We start from the raw sequence: 22802 nt of genomic DNA, 5'->3' as shown, positions 1-22802 counted from the left end.
AGCTTCTCCAGAGCACAGCCTTTTCCAGCAGTCTTTGTCACTATCAGCAGACAGTCGTTAACTGTGCAGGAACCCAGTAACAAAATCCAGTTTCAGCATTTTCTGTGGCCATGGCCAGACTCCTAAATTGCAGGAAATAAAAATCTTGTCTGCTTGGAAACTGATAAAGTACGGGCATGTTCATTTTAAGCACATAGTATTTGTTACCACCTTACACTTCAGAAGTGCATTGCTGCCCTTAATTGCAAATTTCATAGCTCCAAACAGATTTGTCTGTGTGTTCTGGGCACAGAAAGAAAGCAATTTTTTCTCAATAATTTTCAGTATTTCTCAATAATAGGTCATGCATACAGTGTGCACTCATGTAAATTTGTAGAGATTCCTTATCTGTTGATAGCATGCTAAGAGCAGCATCCCCAAACTAGGAAAGTATGAAGCTTGTTTGATCAGTGGCATAGCTCCTACATAGTATTCAGTGACATATGAGATAAATTCTTGCACTGTTAAGACAGAAACTTTACATCAGTAAGTAAAAATACAAACAAAAAAACCCCAAAAACAACCTTTCAGTCTTCCAGTGCAAGTTTTATCGCAATTAATGATGAACATTTTCTTGTGAAAGAAAAGAAACAAGGTGAATTGTCATCTTTAAAAAGTGACTGCCAGTTCCAACCCCAGGTATTGCAGTTATGAAGGGATTGTTGTTATGAAAATAAATGATGGTGTTTGATTGTGCTGCTTTCCTGAGTTATCAGCAGTCTTATGATCTGATGATATCCCAGTGTCAGGCTGTGGCTTAAAGCATCTGGATTCTGTGATCAGTTCTGTGAGATAAAACAGGTAAATGTTTACAGTTCTCCTTGTAAGTGGGGACACACACACACATTTTGCTAATGACAGAGCAAAATGTTGGTATTCATTTCATCCTGTACTTGCTCAGGAAGCTTCCTCCTGCTTCTACTTTGTCTAAAGAATCATTGTACACCTTTCTGAATTATTGCTGGATAAAGGATGAATGAAGGATTGACAACTGAAAGTAAAACTTTTGAAGTCTTAAAAGTTCAGCTTTTTTTGATGAGAGAGGGGAGAAAATTTCCCAACAATTTATTTTTATTGTGTTAAACTGATTTATGTTTCAGTCTTTCTTCTAGTGCTGCCACATAATATTTATGAACAAAATTAGTGGCTAACCCCATAAATCAGGCTGTCCCGCTGAACAGGAAATTAATGAACCACTTCTGTTCTGACAGCTTTTCAAAACTCTGGTCTGATTCCTCAAAATCTTGTTTGCTGTAGCAAACATTGCTGCTGCTCTGAGATGAACTTTCCAGTCCTATCAGGAAACTTCTGACGTGCTCCTCAATTCTCTGTTACTGACACAAAGCAGCTGCTTCATCTAGAAATGTTTGATAGACATCTTGACTCAGAATCACCAAAGAGGGAAACTAGGAGAAGGATGGGGAAAGAGAGATCATTTTAGGGACTTACTGGGCTATATGGAAAAATTATCAAGAGCCTTATTTCCATTCCACAGCCACAGTTCTTTCCCTTTGAACTCCCTTATATTTGTACTGCATAATCCTAAGTGACCCTTTACCCTGCACTGAGGTCAGCTATTTCTTAGCAATTTTTTAGGATTTTAAGCTATTCAGCACCTCATAATATCTAACACTTATTAAAAGTTGGGCCATGGGAATAAAGCTTTGTCTTTGCAGTTTGCCTTTTCTTCTTTAAGGAGAGACTTAGAACCAGGGAAAACTTCCATTAATATTGATGAGAGTTTCACTCAAGAGAGGGCTGCAGAGTTTGTCTTTGTGTTGTGTTGAGAGCTCTTGTACTTGCCCTTGCCTTTGGAATCTTTTTGGCCCATACTGTGTGGCAGTGCTGAAGTTATTGAGAGCTGACAGAGTAATTTCTTATCATGTTGCTCACATTTTCCTGTGGTGGTGGCTTTACTTCTCTTATTTGTAACTCTGTTTTGTGTGGTTTTTATTTCATTGCCAAGGCTCTGGGCCTATTTTGTCTGGATCTCTTCACTGTTCACTCAGTGCTGTGCACTTTGGTTTCTGAATACAAACACATTCAGTCATTGTTCATCTAAGAAGAGCAGTGGCCCCTCTGTGCTGCATCTTCAGACTTCACATTGATTCCTCCAATAGCAAGTTTGTTGGCAAGGGAGAAGTATGGTTAGATTATTTCATCTAATGGTACTAACTATTGAAATCTAAGTTCCTTTAAGTGTGAGTTTGGCAAAGTCTGAGTGTCTCCTTGTCTCAGATCCTCAGCGATGAAGTCAAAGTTACACTTTCCCAAGTGACAGCTACCACTACCTATTTTGGACTGGAATTATCTTCAGTTTCTACAGAACTCAGTTTTCTGTGCACTCCTACTTTGAAAAAATGCCAGAATTTTACCACTTTATGGAGCTCTTGTCATCTTTGTGTGCCAGGACAGCATCTGGATGGCATTGGAGGAAATAGCCTAAGCTTTCTCCTAGACTTTATCCAAGGTTTATGGCATCTGCTTTTGAATTGGCAGCCAGAGGAAGGCTTTTTAAAAATGGTAAAAATACAACAATGACTAAATACAAATATTAAACAGATCTAAAGATACTCAGATATAATCTCACATTAAGTTCAGAAAGCTTGTACTTACAGAAAAAAAGGTCCAGGTGAACTTTATGGGTGGTTTGCATAAAACTCTCATCACACACCTAATTGCTACAGGTCAGCTGGCTACAATGTGGGAAGAGTAAAAAGGCAGATGTTGCTGCTGGCAGAATGATTTATGAAAGCTGCATCAGAAAAGCTCTGCCAGTCTGAGACAGCAACAGCTGTGTGGAAATGCCCCCATTAGTGTAGCAGAGTTTCCAGCCCCTGATTCAGTTGCTGATTGACATCCCAGCTCCACAGACGTGTTCCACTATGCAGTGTGCTCCTTTATATCCTCTGTACAGGAAAGGGTAGAATCCATCATGGCAGTGTTCTGTATTTCAGCTGACTGATGTTTCAGGTTATTTTGTGGTTGTATGAAGACTCCTGTAACATTACTTTAAAGCACTACAGTTAAACTTATTCCCTAAATTAAATAAAATCTGATTTAGGAAAAGCACCTGTACATGTGATTAATTCCAAAAGACATAAATAGGGCTTGAACATGCTCTTGAGAGCTGCGTAAATTGGGACTGGTGTTTGAACTTGGATAAACTCAAGGCAGCTTGAGACCCAGTGCTACTCTGAAATTCCACTTGATTCCTTCAGAAAAAATATAACACAAATGGACTTGTTTAGCTTATGGTACCTGGGATAGCAGTGCTTTTTTTCAAACAGTTATACTCTGGTGATTGAGCATAAAGCCAATACTCTGTGCTCCTCTGGGAACTCTTGACACTGAATTTTACAAAAAGGAAAAAAAAGATCAAATGTAGAAGATTGAAGAAGAAATTATGTGCAGCTGCTGTCTGCTTTTCAGTTAGCAGACCATGTCTTCCATGGATAGGTCATAAATTCTTCCCTGCTGAGCACCATAAAAACTGATTCCCCTAAAGACCTGTGGTAGTATGTGGAGTGTTCAGCACCTTTGCAATCTGCAAAAAGGGGCTGAATGGTGTGATACTGAATAAACAGACTATGCAAAACTATTTTTCAAGAGTCAAGACTAAAATTTTTGGGGTGCCATCTGCAGAAGGATCTTGTGTTTGGTGCTTGGACTATAAAGTATCAAATGCCATTTGGCACTGGTGAGTGCAAAGTAGAAAAATAAAACATGTCCTAGGTTTACAGAAAGACCATTGTTTTTCTTGTATGTACAGGAGGTAATGCTTTGAAGTGAGCATGTTTGCTCCTACTCTGTATTCCATTTTTGCTTTAATGATACAACTGTGGATTCTAGACTGTTCTGCAGAAGAGGTAGGTTTTTCACTTTGTTTGCAAAGTCATAGCTAAGTCTCCAAATATTTAACATTTTCATGTTTAACCTTGCCAGGCAAGTTCTCTGTTTTAGAAGCAAGCTTTTAAAAGGGATAAACTATTCTTGAGATATGGTTTGTGTGTGTTTAAAGTCTCAGAAGGAGCTTAACAATGTATCATGTCCACTTTCTTTTATCAAGAACATCTGCTGTTCATTTGTTAAAGCAAACTGAGCTTGAGCCTAACAGAAGCTTTGTTACAAGACTTAAAAAGAGCTGCACTGGCCAGAACCATGTTTCCCACCTGCACCAACAGTAAAAATCAAAACGAAATGAAAATACAGCACCTATTAGGCTGGCTGTAGTTACAACATTCATGTTGTAGTCTCTACAGTTTTATAGTACTTCTTTGCTAACACTGAAATGAAGAGTTCACAGCAGTATGAAATATTAAAACAAGAAGCAGCTTTTTTCTCTAGTTTGAGAGAAACACAGCTCTGCCTACATGGACAGAGTATATGTTATGGTATAGCATCCTCTGCTAAGGTCCCTTCACAAGTCTTTTGATCAAAGTCCAGGGTCAAAACCCATTGGCTCTTGATTGAAGTAAATTAGAGGGCTATGGCTCTCTGATGATTATGGGAAACACCTCTTTATTTGGAGGACCTAGGATGAGCCACATCCACAGAACAGCTGCTGGTGTTTGGATTGAATCTCTTGGGGCTGCATGAGAGCCTTCAACCATGTGACCTTCAGATGAGTCCATCTAATATGTAACTTGCAATAAAGGCAATAATATTCTATTTTTGCTGATACGTAGACAATGGAGAAAGACATATTTAGTCTCTACCACATTTCAAGTATGTTATTTTTTTTCTGTATCTTTATTTTCTGGATTATAATTACACTTGCAAAATGTGTCATGCTGTTTAATAGCATTTCTTCTGCTGCTTTCTTGATACAATCTGATGGCTTATTACTCCTAAGTTTTACAAAAAGTGCAAGCAGTTTACTCCCCTCTAGAAATGAGTATTTGCTCTGCCAGGTTTGCAGGCAGCAGAATAAAGGTCAGACTTTGTCAGACATTCTGAGTAGTTTTCCCCATCTCCCTTGACTTCACCTTATGGTGACTTCTAAGGATCTGCCAAAAGCACAAGTCTGGGAGTGTTGTATTCATATTGTTGTATAATTATATTTCCTGAGTCCCATACCTTCTCTCGATGGTCTTCTCATGGCAGATCTTCACAGCAGTGGTGTTGTTGCTTCTCGGTCAGGGCTCCTCTCCCAGGCTCTCCCTGACCACCCCGCCCCCTTTTATCTCAGCTACCTCCATGGGCTACAGCTGCTGCCCAATCAAGGACATCACAGCTGCAGCCCATTTACAATAACTAGAACTAGGGCAGGGTCACTAATACAATAGAGAGATCTTTAACTGCCATACATATACTTACAATACATAAGTTAACTCAGGCCCCCACATGGGAGCTCAGTGCTAACATCTGACAGCTTTGGCTGAGGCTATCCTCATTTTATTCCTTTGCAGTTTCTGGTCTCTATGGCCTTTTCTGAGATGTAGGTCCCAGAAATTACTGGTTTCCTCCTGAAGATGGGCATGGAACAGAGAATGGGCTACAAAACTTTCTCAAGCTTTCCTCAATTTCTGGAATTCCTTAATGTTTAGATAGGCAGGCAACCAAATAAGCAAAGCTGTTCCTTTAAAGGAAGTGACTGGTGGCAATCATCTACCAACCCACTGGCTAATTTCTTTTGAAAGTTTATTGCTTGCCCAGTCCACTGTGGATGTGGGAAATAATTTATTCTCTTCTGAATTACAGGTACTATATGTATTAGAAAACATTTAGCATTTCTCATTACTGCCATTCATCATTTATGACTTGTTACCCAGGTCATCCACACTTTGTTTTGTGTTGTTTTACTGCTTTCAGGCATTACAGTCTAACTGTGAACGTCCTAACTACGCTGCCTGCATGTGAATAGATAACATTTCTGTCTTTCCTTTTCCTTATATGTATTGAATCTCCCAAATAAAACTGATTCTTTCATTCAATGGTTGAGAACTATACACACACAGATCTTAATTCTGGACTTTGGAGGATTACGGCAAAGTAGTCTACAGAAACAGCAGCACAACTGAACACTTGTGCTGACAGAATCTGGATGTTTTAAAATTCTGATTTCATGGGAGCAGGATTGTCTCTTGAGAGGAATTTTAGTCATCAGTGAACTAATACTTCAGTATATGAAATCATTTCTATGGAGGGCATTATTTTGAATAACAACTTCTTAAGAGTTGTAACATTGCCAGTCTAAGTATGACTTTTGATGTGCTTGTCTATATATGATGTAATCCAGAGAGATTTTGCAAGCCAGTAAATCCTGTTGATAGCTGTCCTCTTCCTGATCTCGGTGCTTGTGTAACCTTAAACAGCAAAATGGGACATATACCTAGTCCTTAACATCAAGCACTGAACACCTCAGGCAGTACAATGGATGTAGTGCTGGAATATGTAATGTAATGTTTGCCATCATTTGTAATAGTCTTTAGATGTTACTGTCAAACTGAAAAATATTCAGCAACAGTACACACCCCATCAATGTTTCACACTTACACTTTGGTTTTTTGTAACTCATGGCTGCTTCTTTTTGGCTGCTGTGGGTTTGTGTTCATTGTTCACCTCACTGGAGCCAGCAGCAGTTTGAAATTTGAAGTTAAAACCATAAGCCAAAAGAGTGCATCCCATTGCCTTAAACTGCTCTGCAACTATGTTTAAGTAGGCAAACCTATGTTTTTTTGAAATTTGTACATAAACAGCTCTTTTATGGAGCATAGATAGAGACCAAGTTTGAGAAAATGTTTCCTGTGCTCTTGAACAAGAAAAAGGATTGCTAAATGTGTTTGGTGTTGGTGGTCACTGACTGCCTTTCAGTTTGTGACAGTGGGGAATAGTTTGTAGGGGCACATTTTCTAATACTACTGTCTTTAAATGTAAAGCTTCCATGGATTTGTTGTATTTCTTTATTTTCTTTGGGAAGCTAGCACCATCCCTTTTCAATAGCATTCTCTCAGACCCAGATGTGGAACAACCTGAACTCTGAGAGTTTCACACACCACAGGTTCTCTCTCGGCTCTTTGCCCTTGCTGTTGGTTCACTGTTTTGCCTTACCAAACTTTTCCAGGAAGGCTCTAAGCACTTGAAGGGTCCAGACAAAAACTGAAAACTCGTGTTTGTGCTAATACAATGGTTATTTGCTGCTTGCTGTCAATTTTCCACTTGTTATTGTAGAGCAGGTAAAGAGAAGCTGCAGCCTCACTGGGACTGGCAATACTCACACAGGCCAAGTTGTAAATAAGGGTTATAGCATGCTGCTGCTGGGCATTAAATAAGCAGATAAATTTCTCTTTGCTGTGGATTTATTCAAGGCAGATGTTTTTAGTGAGCTCTGGAAAGGTTTGGAGGAATATAAAACCTGCTGCAGTTCTGGAATTGATCCATGAGGATCAAAATCTGATAACCAGTGATTTGTTTAAGGGTCCCTGACACTTTTATGGCATGACCATGTATTTCAGAGAGGGCTGGCTCAGTTTGAAACACATTCCAAACCCAAACCTGAAATAAATCCTTGCAACAGAGCAATTCTGTAAACTTCTGCTTTCCCATTATTTCATTTTTGACAAAAAATTCAAGAAAAAAGAGTCATAGTTTGGGAAGGGAATGACTCAACCTTTTGAAAGGAAATGGACTGCTGATAGTCTGTGTTTGTAGCTTTTGGTGTGGCATTTCCTCAATGTAGAGATGTGGATGAACACATTATTACAGACAGAGCAAGTATAAAACAAAGAGAAGAAATGGAAAAGTACTTAATGTAGCTTCAGCCATGTGATACTGGAATTACATAAATAATGGTCTACCAGTGCTTGAAGGGTCAGCTAAAAATGGCCTTGTGTGGTCCAAGAGGGCCTTAAGAATATTGTACAAGAAAATTGAAAAGGAAGACAAGTATTTCCCATTGTTTTGACCCCAATTGTTCTCTGTTACAAGTGATGGAAGGTTAATGCTTGAGGCCTTTGGAGCTGGACTGAAGAATTCCATGAAATCACCAGAAGAAATGATTATGAACTGGAAAAAAACAGTGAATCTATTTGGTGATGTGTAATTGATGACTTTGTTTTGCAGACCAGAATCTCAGCAGCTGTAAACAGATGTGGCTAGACTAATGCTAGTAAAGAGGCTGTGATGTGAAGACAGAACCACTGAAAAGGTCTTCACATCAATTGAAGTGCTACTCTTCCATTTTACTGTACTGTAGATATTTGATACATAGGTGTGAAAACAATTTTGCCTCAAATATTTTAAGTAAATCTTAATATCCAGGTGAAGCAAAATGAGAACTAATAACTCCATTCTAATATACTCTCTGGCTTTGGGTAAATCACTTAATCTCTTTGCTAGTTTCTTAATCCAGAATAAAAATGCAGGTATGAGGGCATTGGCAAGTTATGGTAAGAAACAGTTATTTGGTGCAAGTCACTTTTGTGACAGTGAGCACATTATCAACTACCTGGAGTCAGAGATTTGTAACAATCTCATATTGCTGCTATACAACTCCCTTTTTCTGAAATTGAAATGTGCTAAAATATTCCCTGGAGCCTGTGCTCTTAGTAAGCACTACATCAATATGCTGGACTAGGGTGAGGAGTCTGGGACATGAAGGAGCTGCTGTTTATAAGAAAGCACTGGAAAAAGACATGACCACAAAGAGCTTTAGAAAAATGTTTTGACATTTTTAAACAGAAATCAGCTCCCCATTGTGGAGGATCCCACAATTTATACTTCATGGAAGATGGCTTTTGTTTAGTTAGACTCAAAAAGAATTTGAGAAATTATACCAGAAGTAGAAAGTTTCTCCAGTTTATTCAGCATAGTCAGCTCATGACAAATGTTAATGTCCTTAAATATTGAGTAAGTAATGCCAGGGAGAAGAGGTCACCACATCACTGGGAAAATTAATTTGTCTGAACTGATATCCCAAGATTTAAAGGAAAGAGAAAAATTCTGACAGCTGTAGGTTAAGCTGCAGCAGATGAGAAACCCAGCTGGAGTGAGGTGGGGCTGGATTAAACATGAAAGGCTTTTAAAGAAGAGAGCCTAAGAATGGGTAAGGTTGGTTGGCTAAATATTGTAATTTGCAAAGTAAGTGCTGTGCAGTCAGAGAAAGCAAAGCTGAAATGAGAATTGGAAACTGAGAGGAGAATGCTGGGAGGAATTTGCCCGAACCACAACCAAGCCTTCTTCATTTCAAGACAGATCATCAATATTTTGCCCACCTGGAGGTTGAAGGGACTTCCTGTTCAGTTGCCAAATTTTGATATGTAGTTCAGAAGGCAAAATTGCTTCTTTCCCAGTGAGCAAACAGCCATGACTATTACTCATTCCAGCTCATCTTGATTCACTCAGTTACTTCATGGCTTGTAGGCAAAGGATCAAAGAGTCAGAAGATGGAAAGTTGACATATCAGAGGGGGATAGGAAAGGAGTACTGCAATCAGCAGTTGTTATGATGACTTGGCAAGCGTGCTAACAATTAACACATTCTAAAGTGACCCTCAAAGAAGATGACATTTCTCACAAAGCAGAGGAAGAACCTTTGTCTGAGTAGTTTTTTTATTTAGTGGAAACTGGTGTATGTCTGCTTTTCCCATTTTTTTTGCAAAAGAAAGTCAGGTCCTCATCAAGTTTCAAGAGCTCCATTTCAAATCAATAACTCAGTTCTCAGTTACACCAGTCAAGGATCTGCCTGTAAATCTGAAGGAATCATTAATGCCATTGGAGGCAGGGATGTACCAGTATGGTTGTTATTTAATGAGAACAGGACTGGTTCATTTTGCTGAACATTCTTCCTTTGGGTAGATCAGTAGTCTTTTTAAGTTGAGCTTAATGTTTGTGTGACTATATATAGGTGCTCATAATCCTTTCCTGCCATGAGAATGACCCTTAATGGTGCTCTTTCAAATTGCAGCACCTTATCTTCTACTTCTAAAGATCAGGACAGAATTTGGTATGTGTCTGCCTTTTTTGCCTGTATATTGTCAGCAGCTACTATATCTCAGCACACTTGAAAACTAGATGGCTGACTAGAGTACAGATTTGCATTATAAGCCCAATCCGTGGCAACCATGCTAGAAGTATTTGGTACAACAGCCTTGCACTCTTGCATACTCAGAGGTGTAGTAGCATTACTGCCCCTTTTTTTGAGTTTCTGAGCAGTGGGGACCCAGGAGTCCGGATTTTTCATTGGCACTCTCACTGTGATTTTGTGGAGAAACTGTTCTAGTGGGAAATTTTTCTGCATGAGTATCTATCTGCCTCACTAGTCTTATGATTTTAAGTTTGGCTTATCCAAGAGTTTTTTCATTTCATTATCTTGTGCCATTTGGCTTGCAAAGAGTATGTCTTTAACAGATGTATTAAAGAGTATGTGTCAAGAACTTTCCACTGCATTGCTAAATGTCCAGCATTTCTTCCTGATGCCATCATCTGTTAAGTTTACCTTCTTTCTCCACTCTCTCTCACATCTTGCCAGGTCAGAGGCTATCCTGAGCCACAGATCACATGGTACAGAAATGGGCATCCTGTCCCAGAGGGAGACCATTATGTCGTGGACCGCAGCATCCGGGGCGTGTTCAGCTTGGTCATCAAAGGAGTGCAGGAAGGTGATGGAGGCAAATACACCTGTGAGGCTGCAAATGATGGTGGGGTTCGTCAAGTGACTGTGGAACTGACAGTGGAAGGTCAGAAGATTCTTATACTGTTGTTTTGGTGATTGTAGTTTAAGTAAAAGAGCAAGATGTGCTAAACAGTCTGGTTAAAATCACAACACATGCCTTCTCATTGATGCAAGAGTAAGGTTCATTTACTGCACTTCACAGGTTAAGACATTGTGCAGGGAGCTACATGTCTACAATTAGATAAAATGTGAGTTCTGTTTCAGGTGTGGGTGATGATGTGCAGGTAACAAAAGTCCTAGCTTTAAAGACTTTGTTTTAAACTTTGTAATTTTCATGGAAAATTACCACTTGGGACAAAAACTGCAAAGCTGGATGCCTGGTTGTAATTGCATGCTTAATGTCAGACAGGAAACAGCCAGGATCAAACCCAGGAATTTTTAAGAGCACATCTGCATATTAGATAGTTGCAAACTGCCAAGTTTAAAGAGTGACACAAAGCCAGGGAAGGATTGAAATCAATTGTACTGCTTCTCCTCTTGCAATTTGGCCATATCAGAGACCTGTTGAATATCAAAAACTCTCAGGTCACAACTCTGTCTTGAAGAAAAGAAAAAATCTGCATCAGTCCTGAAACTATCAGTATTTGGGTTTATTCAGAGTCAAAAAAACTCTATTATACTCAGAGTACATACTGAAATATGCATACTTCTGACATGATTGCTGTTGCCTTCTGTTGTAAAAATTATGTGAAGTATTTATTTTTCCCCTTGTTTTAACAATTTTATGAATGACAATTTACATGGAGGTGGAAGATTTTTTAAAAGTTGTTTTCATATCAGTTTTTCTGACCTGGCTTTTGCTGCAGTTCAAAACAACTTCGGGGCAGTACCCAAAGACTGAATTTCTCATAGTTTAAGAATTATATGGCCTTTCTTCTAAAATCCCTCTATCCATCAAGATAGCAAAGCACAGAGGGTTTTTTGCTTTTTTTTGTTTGTTTTCTGTTCTCAGCAAAGATAACCACGTGTGGCTGCCTGCTGCTTGAAAAACGAGTGACTGAAACATGATGTGTTGTTTCCATCTGCACGGCTGTCCTGTCTGACAGCGCTGTGGGCTCTCGTTAGGCTCTGGAGCAGGTGTTTTCTCCCAGCCCGGAGCTGTGTGCTTGCTGCTGCGGCTCCGGGTGTCCCCTGGCCGGGCTCTGTGTGCAGCAGGTGGCGCTGGGCTCCCGCAGCATCTCCCTCCTGCCGCGGCAGCGAGGGACCAGCTCCTGGGGCATCTGCAGCAAAGGTGCCTCGGGCTGGCCCGGGGCTGAGAACCCAGCCAAGTAAAGACCTCTCTCACAGTCTGAAAACATCCTGCTGTCTTAATTTGAGGTACTGGTGCACTATTGAAATTAGACAGTGTTTCATTCAAAAAAGTATTTTTTCATGAATAATCTTCAGCGTTGTTACAACTGAGGCTGGGGGTTAGACAGCAACTCTGCTAAAGCTTGGTTTTGAAGTTGGAGAGCCTGACTTTGAACTACAGATGACATAACCTTATACTGCAGGTGTTGCATTCCTCCTTTATGTTTCTAACCTGGAGAAATGCAAATTTACATAGTCTTTATTATCCCTAATTCCTCAATTAGTGATAATTGACAAAACTTTGGTAATTAGCAATAAAAAGTGGTAATTGGTGATAAACTAATTGATAATTAGTGACAAACTAATTGACAAAACTTTCGACTTCCTGTCTTTCTGTCCTATGCTTACAGGAAACTCCTTGATGAAATACAGCCTGCCATCCAGTGCCAAAACCTCTGGGTAAGCAGTCTACTGGCTTGGATATTGTTTAACAGACACTTAAGTATATTTTGATAGGAAAACAAGTAAAATTACTCTTTTTAAAAGTCTCCACTTACCCCAAGCAGAGCAGCTACTGTGAGAGCTGCTGGCTAAGCAGAGTGGTTGAGGCAGTCAGGAAGATGCACAGCTACTGCTCCAGCATACTGACTGAGGAATTAATGTGGCTGAAAACAGAACATCCTGCTGATGTTGCACCCTCCTGCCTAAATATTGCACCCTCCTCTGCTGCAGTTTTGCACCCTCTTCTCTACTCTCTGATATTCAAGAATCCTTCTCCACAGCTTCCATGAGCCGACAATCTCTTTTTAAAGCCAGGGCAAATACTGCTTAAGGAGACATCAGTAAGAAATAAAAGCAACTGAAATCAGCATTCTCACACACAGAATTTAAATATTTCCAAGCAACACAGTGGGTAAACTGTAGTCCAGAAGAAATAACTGTTCTGGTTTGAGTAACTTTACCAAGAGCAGTTGATGGGGTGATATAAGCTGGCACATAAAAGCCTACTTGTATTTTCTGCACTTCAGTAAGCATTTACAATTATGTGAATGTCACTGTTTTGAAAGCCTCAGGCCTAATTCTTCCAACAGCTGAATTAATTTCTTTATAAATAGTTTGAATTTAAGCAGAATTTTCTCTGACTTATCTCTGGCACTGAGTCACTCTGGATGTAGGCAAAAGCACATGTTCTTATTATGTTAGTGATTAAAATACAGATGGTTAAAACTGGAGTATTTAATTTCATCATTAATATGAAAATTGTTTATTTTTTTAAATTTTAAAATTAACAGATTACAACACTGAAAATGGTAAGTAAAACTGAGTAATCAGGACACATAATAAATTCTGTATTGCAAATTACCTAGAGATGTACGCACAGGATAAATAATCAAAACAAGAAAGGACAGTTAGGTTGCTGTTAGGTTTTGTATACTCAGACTTCACAAAGTACTGTCCTAATCCATTGTATTGCATACAGCTAGAGTGATTGTCCTCACTTTTCATGCTCCTGTGTTTTCCTCCTCTTCAGTATTAATAATTCTATGAGAAGGGAGAAGAATTTAAAAATTACACATTTTCATTTGTTCATCTCTAGGAACCAGCCATAAAGCTGCAGACCAGCTAGTAGTTGATTTTATTTTAATTTGTTATGTGTATAAATATATAAATATAGACTCACCACCTAAATATGGTTACTAAAAGACTTTAGTACAAATTTATGTTCTTCTTTAGTGATATGAGAGAGAGATGACATTAAAAGTTATCAGATATTTAATTATACGATAAAGTGATTTTCATTGTAGCATGTTGCAGTCACTCTTCTCTCAGTACTTCTGGCCCTCCTGCCCATATAAATCCTTTCATTATGGTATCATCTCTTGCTTAGAAACCTGGAGCTGCCCATATGGCAACCACCCTGTCTTGGCAGCACCTTGGGCTGAGGCGATGCGGTCTCTGTTAGTATCTGACACCTGGTAGAAATGGTGAGGTATTGACACATCTTACTTGCATGTGGTAAAAGGCCATCTGGAAAAGAAGGCCTTAAAAATGGATCAGTTTGCTTGAAATTAAATGTTAAAAAAAAGAAATCACCATCTGCGATCTGCTAACGTGTCTTTGTTGTACCAAGGCTTCAGAGCAAAGAGTGAGTGTGTTCCCTTTGACATTAACGGACCTGAAGTTGCACCTTTTTGGTTTTTTTCATGCTATGATGCTGTTTGATGTTTTATGTTTTATGGTTGTGTAACTGTTTACAGTTTTGGACTACAGTCACTGATGCCATTTTCGTTTCATCCCACATATAATTTCCCAGCTGTAGCAGCCATGTAAGTAGAGCTGGGAATTTACACTTAACAGTAACTCACCTGGGACAGGTGTACTTTGGTTTTGTGCCCTCTTGGTGTTTGCTTTGAAAACATTGTAGCAAATGAGGTTACAAATAAAAGTCTTTCCCAGAATAAAAATACTTACCAGGACCTGTCAGAAATGTTGCAAAACCAAGGTGCTGATTCATAAATCAGAAATTACAGTGTCATTTGCATTCATGAATGAAACAAATTGCATGATAAAACCCTGTGAATGGTAAATGAGTGTGCAAAAATAAATTCTTAGGAGGCAACAAAAAAACAGAAAATGGGGAAAACTAAATGCATGCAGTGTTTCCTATCTTTTGGTTTTCCCAGCTCTGCTTATGAACAACTAAAATGGTCCCCAAGATCTGTTCTGTGTATGCCAGTTGAGGGTGCATAACATAACACAGTTGCATGAGGAGTCAAGAGCAGTCATCACCAGCATTTCCATTTCTTCCATGGCCAAGAAAAATATTGTGCAACTACAGCCTGTGTTGCCACCAATGATATACTCTTGTTGGCAGACCACAGGTCTAAAAATGCTTCCTGACATGTGCTCTAACCACAACAGCTTCCAGTTCTTCTGTAAAACCAGAATGTCAATTGCCTTTGCAGGGCAAGACTTGCTGTTCCATCTGTGGAGCAGAGGCCAAGCATCTGGGGAGAAAGTCCACCCAAGTTTGCTACAAAACCCAACCGAGTTGTTGTGCGTGAAGGCCAAACAGGCAAATTCTCATGTAAAATTACAGGACGACCTCAGCCTCAAGTCACTTGGTCTAAGGTATGATTTCCCCAAAAGTTTTTGTTTTCCTTCTCTTTTGAAATTTTGTGCCTTGCAAAGATGAAATGCACATTGAAGTCTTAAGTGCCAGTGTCTCCTTTGGGCATACACAAGATTTCCAAACACATTTTTTTCTTTGTAAGGAAGGAGCTTTCAGATGAAATTAGGTATTACACTGATTGGGCCATTTTCATTGAAATTGTCAGTCTTTTAGAGAATTACAGTTACTTACTTTGGTTTGGAAGGGCAAATATATGATTGCTCTGGTGGCATCCTGCTCCCCTCCACTCTTCAACAGAACCTCAACTCTTATAAATTCTTCTATTTTCTCTTGATAGCTCCAGGTTTATGGGGGAAAAAAACAAAAAAAATCCTCAGAGAACAGGAAAATGCTTCCAAGTCATTATCTGCTTTATTCCAGACTTATCCTTGTCTGTAATATAAGAGGGTCAGGGTACATCCCCAAACACAGGCAGCCTCTTGCAGTGTTTTTGTTTGGTTTTTAGGGTTTTTTTGGAATTTTCTTTTGTTTGGTAACAAAAACAAATTTTTATTTGTTTTTGTTTGTTGTAGTACTTTGGTTTTCTGCCCTCTTCACGTTTGCTTTGAAAACATTGTAGCAAATGAGATTACAAATAGAAGTCTTCCCCGGACCAAAAATATTACGAGGACATGTCAGAAATGTTGCAAAACCAAAGTGCTGATTCATAAATCAGAAATTACTGTGTCAATTTCTAGGAATCTGGGTATAATTAACAGGGAAAGGTCAAAAACAAACTGAGATGAGTAGGTGGCAAAATAAAGGAAAAAGAAAGCCTTCTGAAGATGTGAATTACAAAATTTCGGGCACAGTTAATTGTTTTCTTTATACCATATGAATATTATTCATAGAAGGATTTTGGCTAAAGGATAGGAAAAAGGCAGTTTGACCTAATGTTTTACTAAAAAATTCTTGCTCCCCTTCTCTTGACAGTAGCTAGTGTCTCATGGTGCCTTGTGGTATTTGCAGGGTGATATTCAGTTACAGCAAAATGAGCGCTTCAACATGTATGAGAGAACAGGCATCCAGTTCTTGGAGGTGCACAACGTTCAGCTGGCTGATTCAGGAATTTACACCTGCACAGTGGTGAACAGCGCTGGGAGGGCATCTGTGTCTGCAGAGCTCACTGTTCAAGGTACAGCAAGGAGTTTGCAGGACAGAGAAAAGGGGCCACAGACATTCTGATAAAATGTCTCTGTTGTGTTTTTGGTATTTACAAGAAACATTTACTTCTTCCCATTTTCTTCTTCTCTCTTTCTCTCTCTGTTCATTAAATGATGCTGTGATAGCTTGGAACATGCTACAGCTGTAAAAATTGTGATGGTTCAATGAGAAAAAAAGCAATCCAAGTGCTTTGTAACAGATTTCTTTAAAAACACTTTTTCACTTTTACTGTGACTTTGACTTCTATGTTTTGAACATTGATTTGATTTTCAGCAAATGGAACCTGGCACTTGTCATTATAATCAGTAATTAATTTTGTATTTGTTGAATACTAGTGGCAGATGCACATTTATGCCAACTCCCTTATGGGAGGCAAAATTCTATCTATATTTGTAGAACTAGGAAAGTAAAGTAAAAGACCATAATTCTAAATTATGAGAGAGGAAAAAACCCATCCTAATAAGATTAAAATTCATTCTTCTCAACTCCCAACCCAGCTTATTTAACTGCTTGTTAAGGAAACAAATATATTTGCATAAGTAGAATGTTCTATTTCATACATGCATTATCACATACAGCTCATTTTGCAGCTTGATGCTTCTTAGGCTGCCTGCTGCATCAGCCTCAGAATCATACAGCCTTCAGCAAGCTCACTAAAGAGGAAGTTCATCAGTCAGTGGGTAAGCAGTCACTGGGCCCAATTAAATAATTAAATCCACAGCTGCTGGCTTCAGCTGCAGTCATGAGCTCAGTGGGTTACATGTGCACCCAGCAGTGACTTTTTTGCTGCAAGACTTTCAGTTTCACATCAGTGTTGTCACACTGAAAGGTATCAAGAATATAAATAACAAATGGATGTACATTTGGGGTGCTCAGGACCACAGCTAACCTTTCTGCAAATTAAAGCTGTACTTTTTATCTGTAAGTTCCAATCTGATGAAGCAATTGTAGAATAAGCTTCTACAGTTTGCCTCTTCAGCAGAGGTTGTACAGAAAGGCCTGTTTCTTTCAATAAGCCTTTTATCCAAACATAAAACTCGATTCCTGATTGCTGTCCCTGGAGTGGTGAGCTTTCTGTTCTGTAATGGCTGCATCTGCCTTGAGAGATGATGCAGAACTGGGGTCACAAAGTCACTTGTGGTATATGTCTGCTTCAGACGCTGACCACATCTCTGAAAAATCCATTCTTTCTTGGATTAGTGCAGGTCAGTAAAAAGGGCACTCTTTTGCAATGCTCTTGATTAATTGGATGGTTCCACTTACCTAACCTCAGTATATAATACCTAATTCTTTCATGATCAATTAGATCAAGTTGCCAGAGTTGCTGCAAGATGTTAGCAGACAGTCAAGTGGCTCAGAAGTACTACATGTTCTTTCAAAGACATACAATCTCATATATAGATATTTTCTTCCAATAGCTATACTTTTTCCCTTAGTGGAAGGTGAAGAGGGAAGAGGAAATATTCTTTTAATAGACAAGGTTGCATGGTATTGTCTTGTCTTCAGCCTTTTCCTTTTCTGTATTTATCCAGTCTTTTCAGTTTTAATTTCTATATTTCTGTTACTGTTTGACAGGTTTATTGAAACGAGATCAATGGGTTTTCATCCCTCTCTCATCTCAACTTTTGTTTGTGTGTAAATAGATTCTTTTGGTCACTCTGAATGTCATGGCAAGTCCAAGCATTTAGATGTGAATTTTTGCTTACAAAACACTGTGGAAATGAGGATATCATCCATCACATGATTTTGTTTTTTCCCTGAGGCAGAGACGCTGAAAGTATTTTTATGAAGTGCTTGTTGATGACTTGAAAAATTTGTTATCTTGCAAATTAATTATTGCATGTCTTTCTACTGTAGTTTCTAGTCTCACAGCTGACAACAGCATAGGTGCAGCTTTGATCTGATCAGGAGAAAATAAATTCCATCCTGAAATCTTAATTAGAGGGTAATGCAGAGATGTGTTTGGTATTTGACCTGGTATGCGTTTCTCTTCCCACAACTATTTGTCTCATGCTACCCCCAAGAGAAACAAACACTGTCAAGATTTTTGAGAATTCATGGAGGACTACAGGAGACTGATTGTGGGTCAATATGTGCTCAGTTTTATCAATGCAGCTGATGAGGCACCTTGGCAAATGAACATGGCTCAGCCATGTTCCCAGATTTCCTGGTGGTGTTGCAAAGTGAAGAAATGCTATGCATTAGCTTTTGAGTTATTCATGTTAGTCATGATAATTCTTGCCACACAGCAAATGGGTTGGTAAATGTTTACAGGTGGGTCCAGGTTTTGGGAGGTTTTACTCCTGTTGACTTGGTTCTGTGTTTTAGCCAGAGGACTGCTGCTGTTTCACTGTGAGCGTGCTCAGGTGTAGGACGGATTGATGGCTTGTCTTCCTCTACCTCTAAAAACTCTTTGGAATTACCATAAGATTTGATAAGCTGCTTCCCAGTTGGAATCTCTTCCATATATCTCTCTCCCATCACAGAGCTTTCGAGGGTCCCTGAACCTTTAGTTCTGCAGGGTTGTGAGAATATGACGCAGCAATGTCTCAAAATGGACCAATACCTCTTTGTGTTTCAGCTGAGCAGCTTCCTTTTGTCCATATCAATTCCAGGTGTGGTGATAGTCAATCTTGATTTCAATGAATTAAAAATTTGAAGAGTGAAGGTTCTTAAGTATATTTCTTGCTTAAAATCTTCCAAATTTTTGGAATTGTGCACAGTATTGTGTGTATAATTTGCCTGTTTCTTCTTTTGTATTTCAGGTCCAGATAAGACCGACACCTGCACTCAGCCACCTTGGTATGTTTTTACTGGAGTACTTTCTCTGACTTTTTAATTGCAGTGCACTGATTTTGACATTTAGTGCATGTGCTTTCTTCACAAAGTGATACATTTTGGGGGGGTCAGTCTGTATTTGGAAGTCAGAAAATGTTTGCTTGGAATAAGATTCTCTCTTGCTGCCTGATTCAGCTGACCTGGTAGACTCATAGGAAATAGCTGGTGGAACTGGTGGCAACATTATGAAGTACAGAGTTCTGGTCTGGTTCAGAAAAGCAAAAATTTTTTAAAAAACAAAACTATTTGAGCATAAATTCTGCCTTTTACCAGAGGGTCAAATGCCATTTTTGGAGTTAACACTGAATGCACCTTGTCAGTACTGAGCTGGTTGTTCTTTCCTGTCATACACTAAACACGCTATGGCCATGGTCTTTGCTGTTGTCTGAAAATACATACAAAAGTAGGGATGAAGTAACAAGAAAGAAAAAATAATATTTAAGCCTTTATTTGTAGGGATTTTTAAAATTAAATTACTATAACTTTTAAAATTATTTTACAGAAGTACTTTTCTTCATTAATGGGAAATGCAGTAATGAAAAGTTCAAGGCTGTCTGTGCAAGACACTTTGATGAAGGCCAGTTGCTTTATAGTCATTGGGATGTTTAATCTGTTCTCACATGCCCTGGATGAGATTTCTAAATGGCATGCTCACACTGTCCTAACTGCAAAGTGGAATTGAAAATGCTGTGCTATTCTGTTTTTCAGATCTGTGTGATTTTTAGGAACATACATGAAAGTAAGTTTAGTGTAAATGAAACTGTGCAGCACTGGAAGCAGAACTCCCCATGCATGTGGTTCTCCAGAGTAGTTTTGCATCCTCCATCATTTATTCACACACGTACACAACACACACACACACACACACAAAAAGATGTTTTGTAAAATGAAAAAGTCTTCCTGAAAAGTAACTGCAAATCTCAAACAGTACATCCAACTCCAGCTGAAGAAAGTACCCCAGTAAATATCCCAAGTCTCCCTGAGAGAATAAATTAATGACACCAAGTGTAGCAAACAGAGCTGGGCTGGAAATTGCTGCCCTTATTTCAGATGTGTTCCAATTCTGGCTTGGAGTAATTCTGTGGATGTGTGAGACACAGACAGTGCTCTACAGCTTAGGTATCAAGGCAGTCACCTTCAATGAAGGAGACTTAGATTTAAGTCCCCCAGCTGGTCAGCTGCTCTTGTGCTCCCAAAGTACTGAGCAGCAGATCAATCATAATTCTGAGAAACTCTTCCTAACAAATGCATTGCTGATATTGTTACATCCAGTCAAGTTTTAAGGTGCCAACACCCATTCTTCCTTCCCAGACTTTGGTCTGTTTTCCTATCAGTCCTGTTTTGAAATTACCTGAATTACAAGGCACCATAATTGGAAATAGTAAAATTACTTCACAGTTTACATTTTTATTTCCCTTTAGGGAAGTAGTTTATGTGACATTTTGAGCTACATTATACATGACCTCAATTTATTAAAGCATCAAGTAGTATTACATCATGGTCATTCAGATCTCATGTAATTGCTTCCCATCTAAAGCAGTGCATGCAAGGTTAATGTCTGACTCACAAAACATGTTAGAACTTGAGCAGTGGACTTATATCCAAAAATTTCTGAGTTGACATAGTGTCTGAGCCCTGATTTCATCTTATGAAGCTTTTCACTTCACCTCTTTGACCCATCTTCTTGATCTGTGTGAAAGAATCTAAAGGTTAATCGGTTCACCTTCTTGCTGAGGGCTTATATATTTATGTCATTAGTGATGATAATAATAATGAGTCTTTATACAGTGTCATGTATCTCCAAACTTCTCATTTTCCTTCAGCATGCCACCAAAATCAACCACACTTGCTGTTAAAGCTGTTGAAAATTCAGAATTCAAACAGGCAACCAGCAATGGGATTGCTAAAGAGCTGAAATCCAGCAGCACAGAACTCATGGTTGAAACCAAAGACAGGGTGCCAGCAAAGAAAGAATCCTTTTACATCACCAGAGAAGCCAAAGAAAGTAATCAAGGACAGCACCAAGAAACCAACACAGAACATAAAGAAGGAAAAAAGGGACCCCAGGTCTTGCAGAAAACTTCAAGCACCATCACACTACAATCTGTCAAACTGCAACCAGAACCAAAGGCAGAATCCCAGGCCCCTTCCATCAGACAGGGTGAAAACAGGAAAAGGGGTGTGCAGCTCCTGATGTCAGCTCAACAAACTCCACCTCCTACAGGGCACATCAGTCCCAGGACTAGAGAAGCAGAAAACAGGTCTGGAGCTCAGGGGGCTGTAATGGAGGAGAAGAGGGAGCCCCTGGGAATTCCCCCTCAGTTTGAGATCCATCCGCAGAGCCTGGAAGCATCAGAAGGCCAGGAGATAAAATTCAAGAGCAAAGGTAAAGGGATGAAAATTATTGGAGCCCCTGGGTTTAGTCAGAAAGGGATTCCCTTTCTGTGTGGAGAAGTAGAAAACAATTCCTAGTTCTTTGAAAGTTGCTCTCCTCCTAAAGCTTTTTGGGAACAGATGCAGAATCCAATGCTGTTTCCACAACACTTAGTGAAGTTTTCAAACCAAACGATGCCATGGTGTCCATCTCCTCTCTCATCTGGGGTTTCCCCAGATGTAACCAATGCTGCTCCTTCTAGGAGATAGTTTTAGACCCTCTTATATGAGGGTACAAGAGTGAAAATGGGTAGTAAGCTTTCCAGAACTGTAATTAGTGACACTCGCCTTGAGCCAAAAAAAATCAGAGGAGAAAATACAATCAGTCACTTCATGTCTCTAGGGGCATCTATTTTTATGTCTCATATTTGATCAGCATGATCTCAGAGCTTCCTAACAGCTGAAATGACAAAGTAAGAATTAAAAGAGAGGTTTAGAGTTTGCTCCACAGAATATGAATGGGTTTTAACCTCTGAGAAGAGTAATGATTGTTGCATTTTGCTGAATCTGGGTAGTAGATTTGGAACACTTCTCTTTTTTATTTAATTGCAATTTTAGAAAATAATCTGGAAGCATTTTCCTTTTTTTGTTTTTTAATAACATTTACACTTCAAAGTGTTCACATAAATGAGAAAGAAATTGGTTTTTTGTTTCTCTAGAGATAAAAAAAATCAACATGCAACACCATGGTAATTTATTTCATTTCTTGATGAGTCTTGCCCCATGAGTCCAGATTATAATTTCCTTCACAAGCCTTGAGCATTTGGAGTGGAGAAAAGATTCCAAAGATCCTGGTACATTTTAAACAGTTTATTTTTCAGGTATATCACTAAAAACATGAATTGTTTCTGTCAGAGTATCTCACACACTTCGCAAACTTTAACTAATCCATGACCCTGTTTGACAGGGAAATAGAGTCCCTATCACAGATAAACAGGGAGCTCATCCAGTTTTTTATTGCAACCACTGAATGCCTTTTTGTTTGGCTCTGGACCCAAAGCACAGACTCTTACATGCCAGGCAAGGTGTCTGCAGGGAAATCACAGTGGGACGTCCCTAATCCCATTAATAGGTAATCTGAGAAACTCTGCTGAGAATCCTCTCTGCAGGGGGTGACCAGGGTTGCTTTCACTGCCCTTCTCCCTGCTCATGCAGCCTCACCTCAGGCAGGTCCAGGATTATATCAAGGTGA

At 39.2% G+C, this 22802-nt stretch overlaps 1 protein-coding gene across 1 annotated transcript in view; it reads left to right on the top strand.

The window, feature by feature from the left end:
* The window catches only part of MYLK (myosin light chain kinase), a 140589-nt gene that overhangs the window by 11211 nt on the left and 106576 nt on the right, over positions 1-22802 (top strand). Inside the window, exons 2-7 of the mRNA XM_058027524.1 lie at positions 10510-10717; positions 12414-12462; positions 14970-15135; positions 16145-16310; positions 19105-19141; positions 21001-21563. Coding sequence (XP_057883507.1) covers positions 10510-10717; positions 12414-12462; positions 14970-15135; positions 16145-16310; positions 19105-19141; positions 21001-21563 — 1189 coding nt within the window. The remainder of the gene's footprint in view (positions 1-10509; positions 10718-12413; positions 12463-14969; positions 15136-16144; positions 16311-19104; positions 19142-21000; positions 21564-22802) is intronic.

Source organism: Melospiza georgiana, chromosome 7 (assembly GCF_028018845.1).
Source record: "Melospiza georgiana isolate bMelGeo1 chromosome 7, bMelGeo1.pri, whole genome shotgun sequence".
In the NCBI taxonomy this organism is placed as follows: domain Eukaryota; kingdom Metazoa; phylum Chordata; class Aves; order Passeriformes; family Passerellidae; genus Melospiza; species Melospiza georgiana.
This window is presented reverse-complemented; position numbering and strand designations above follow the sequence as displayed.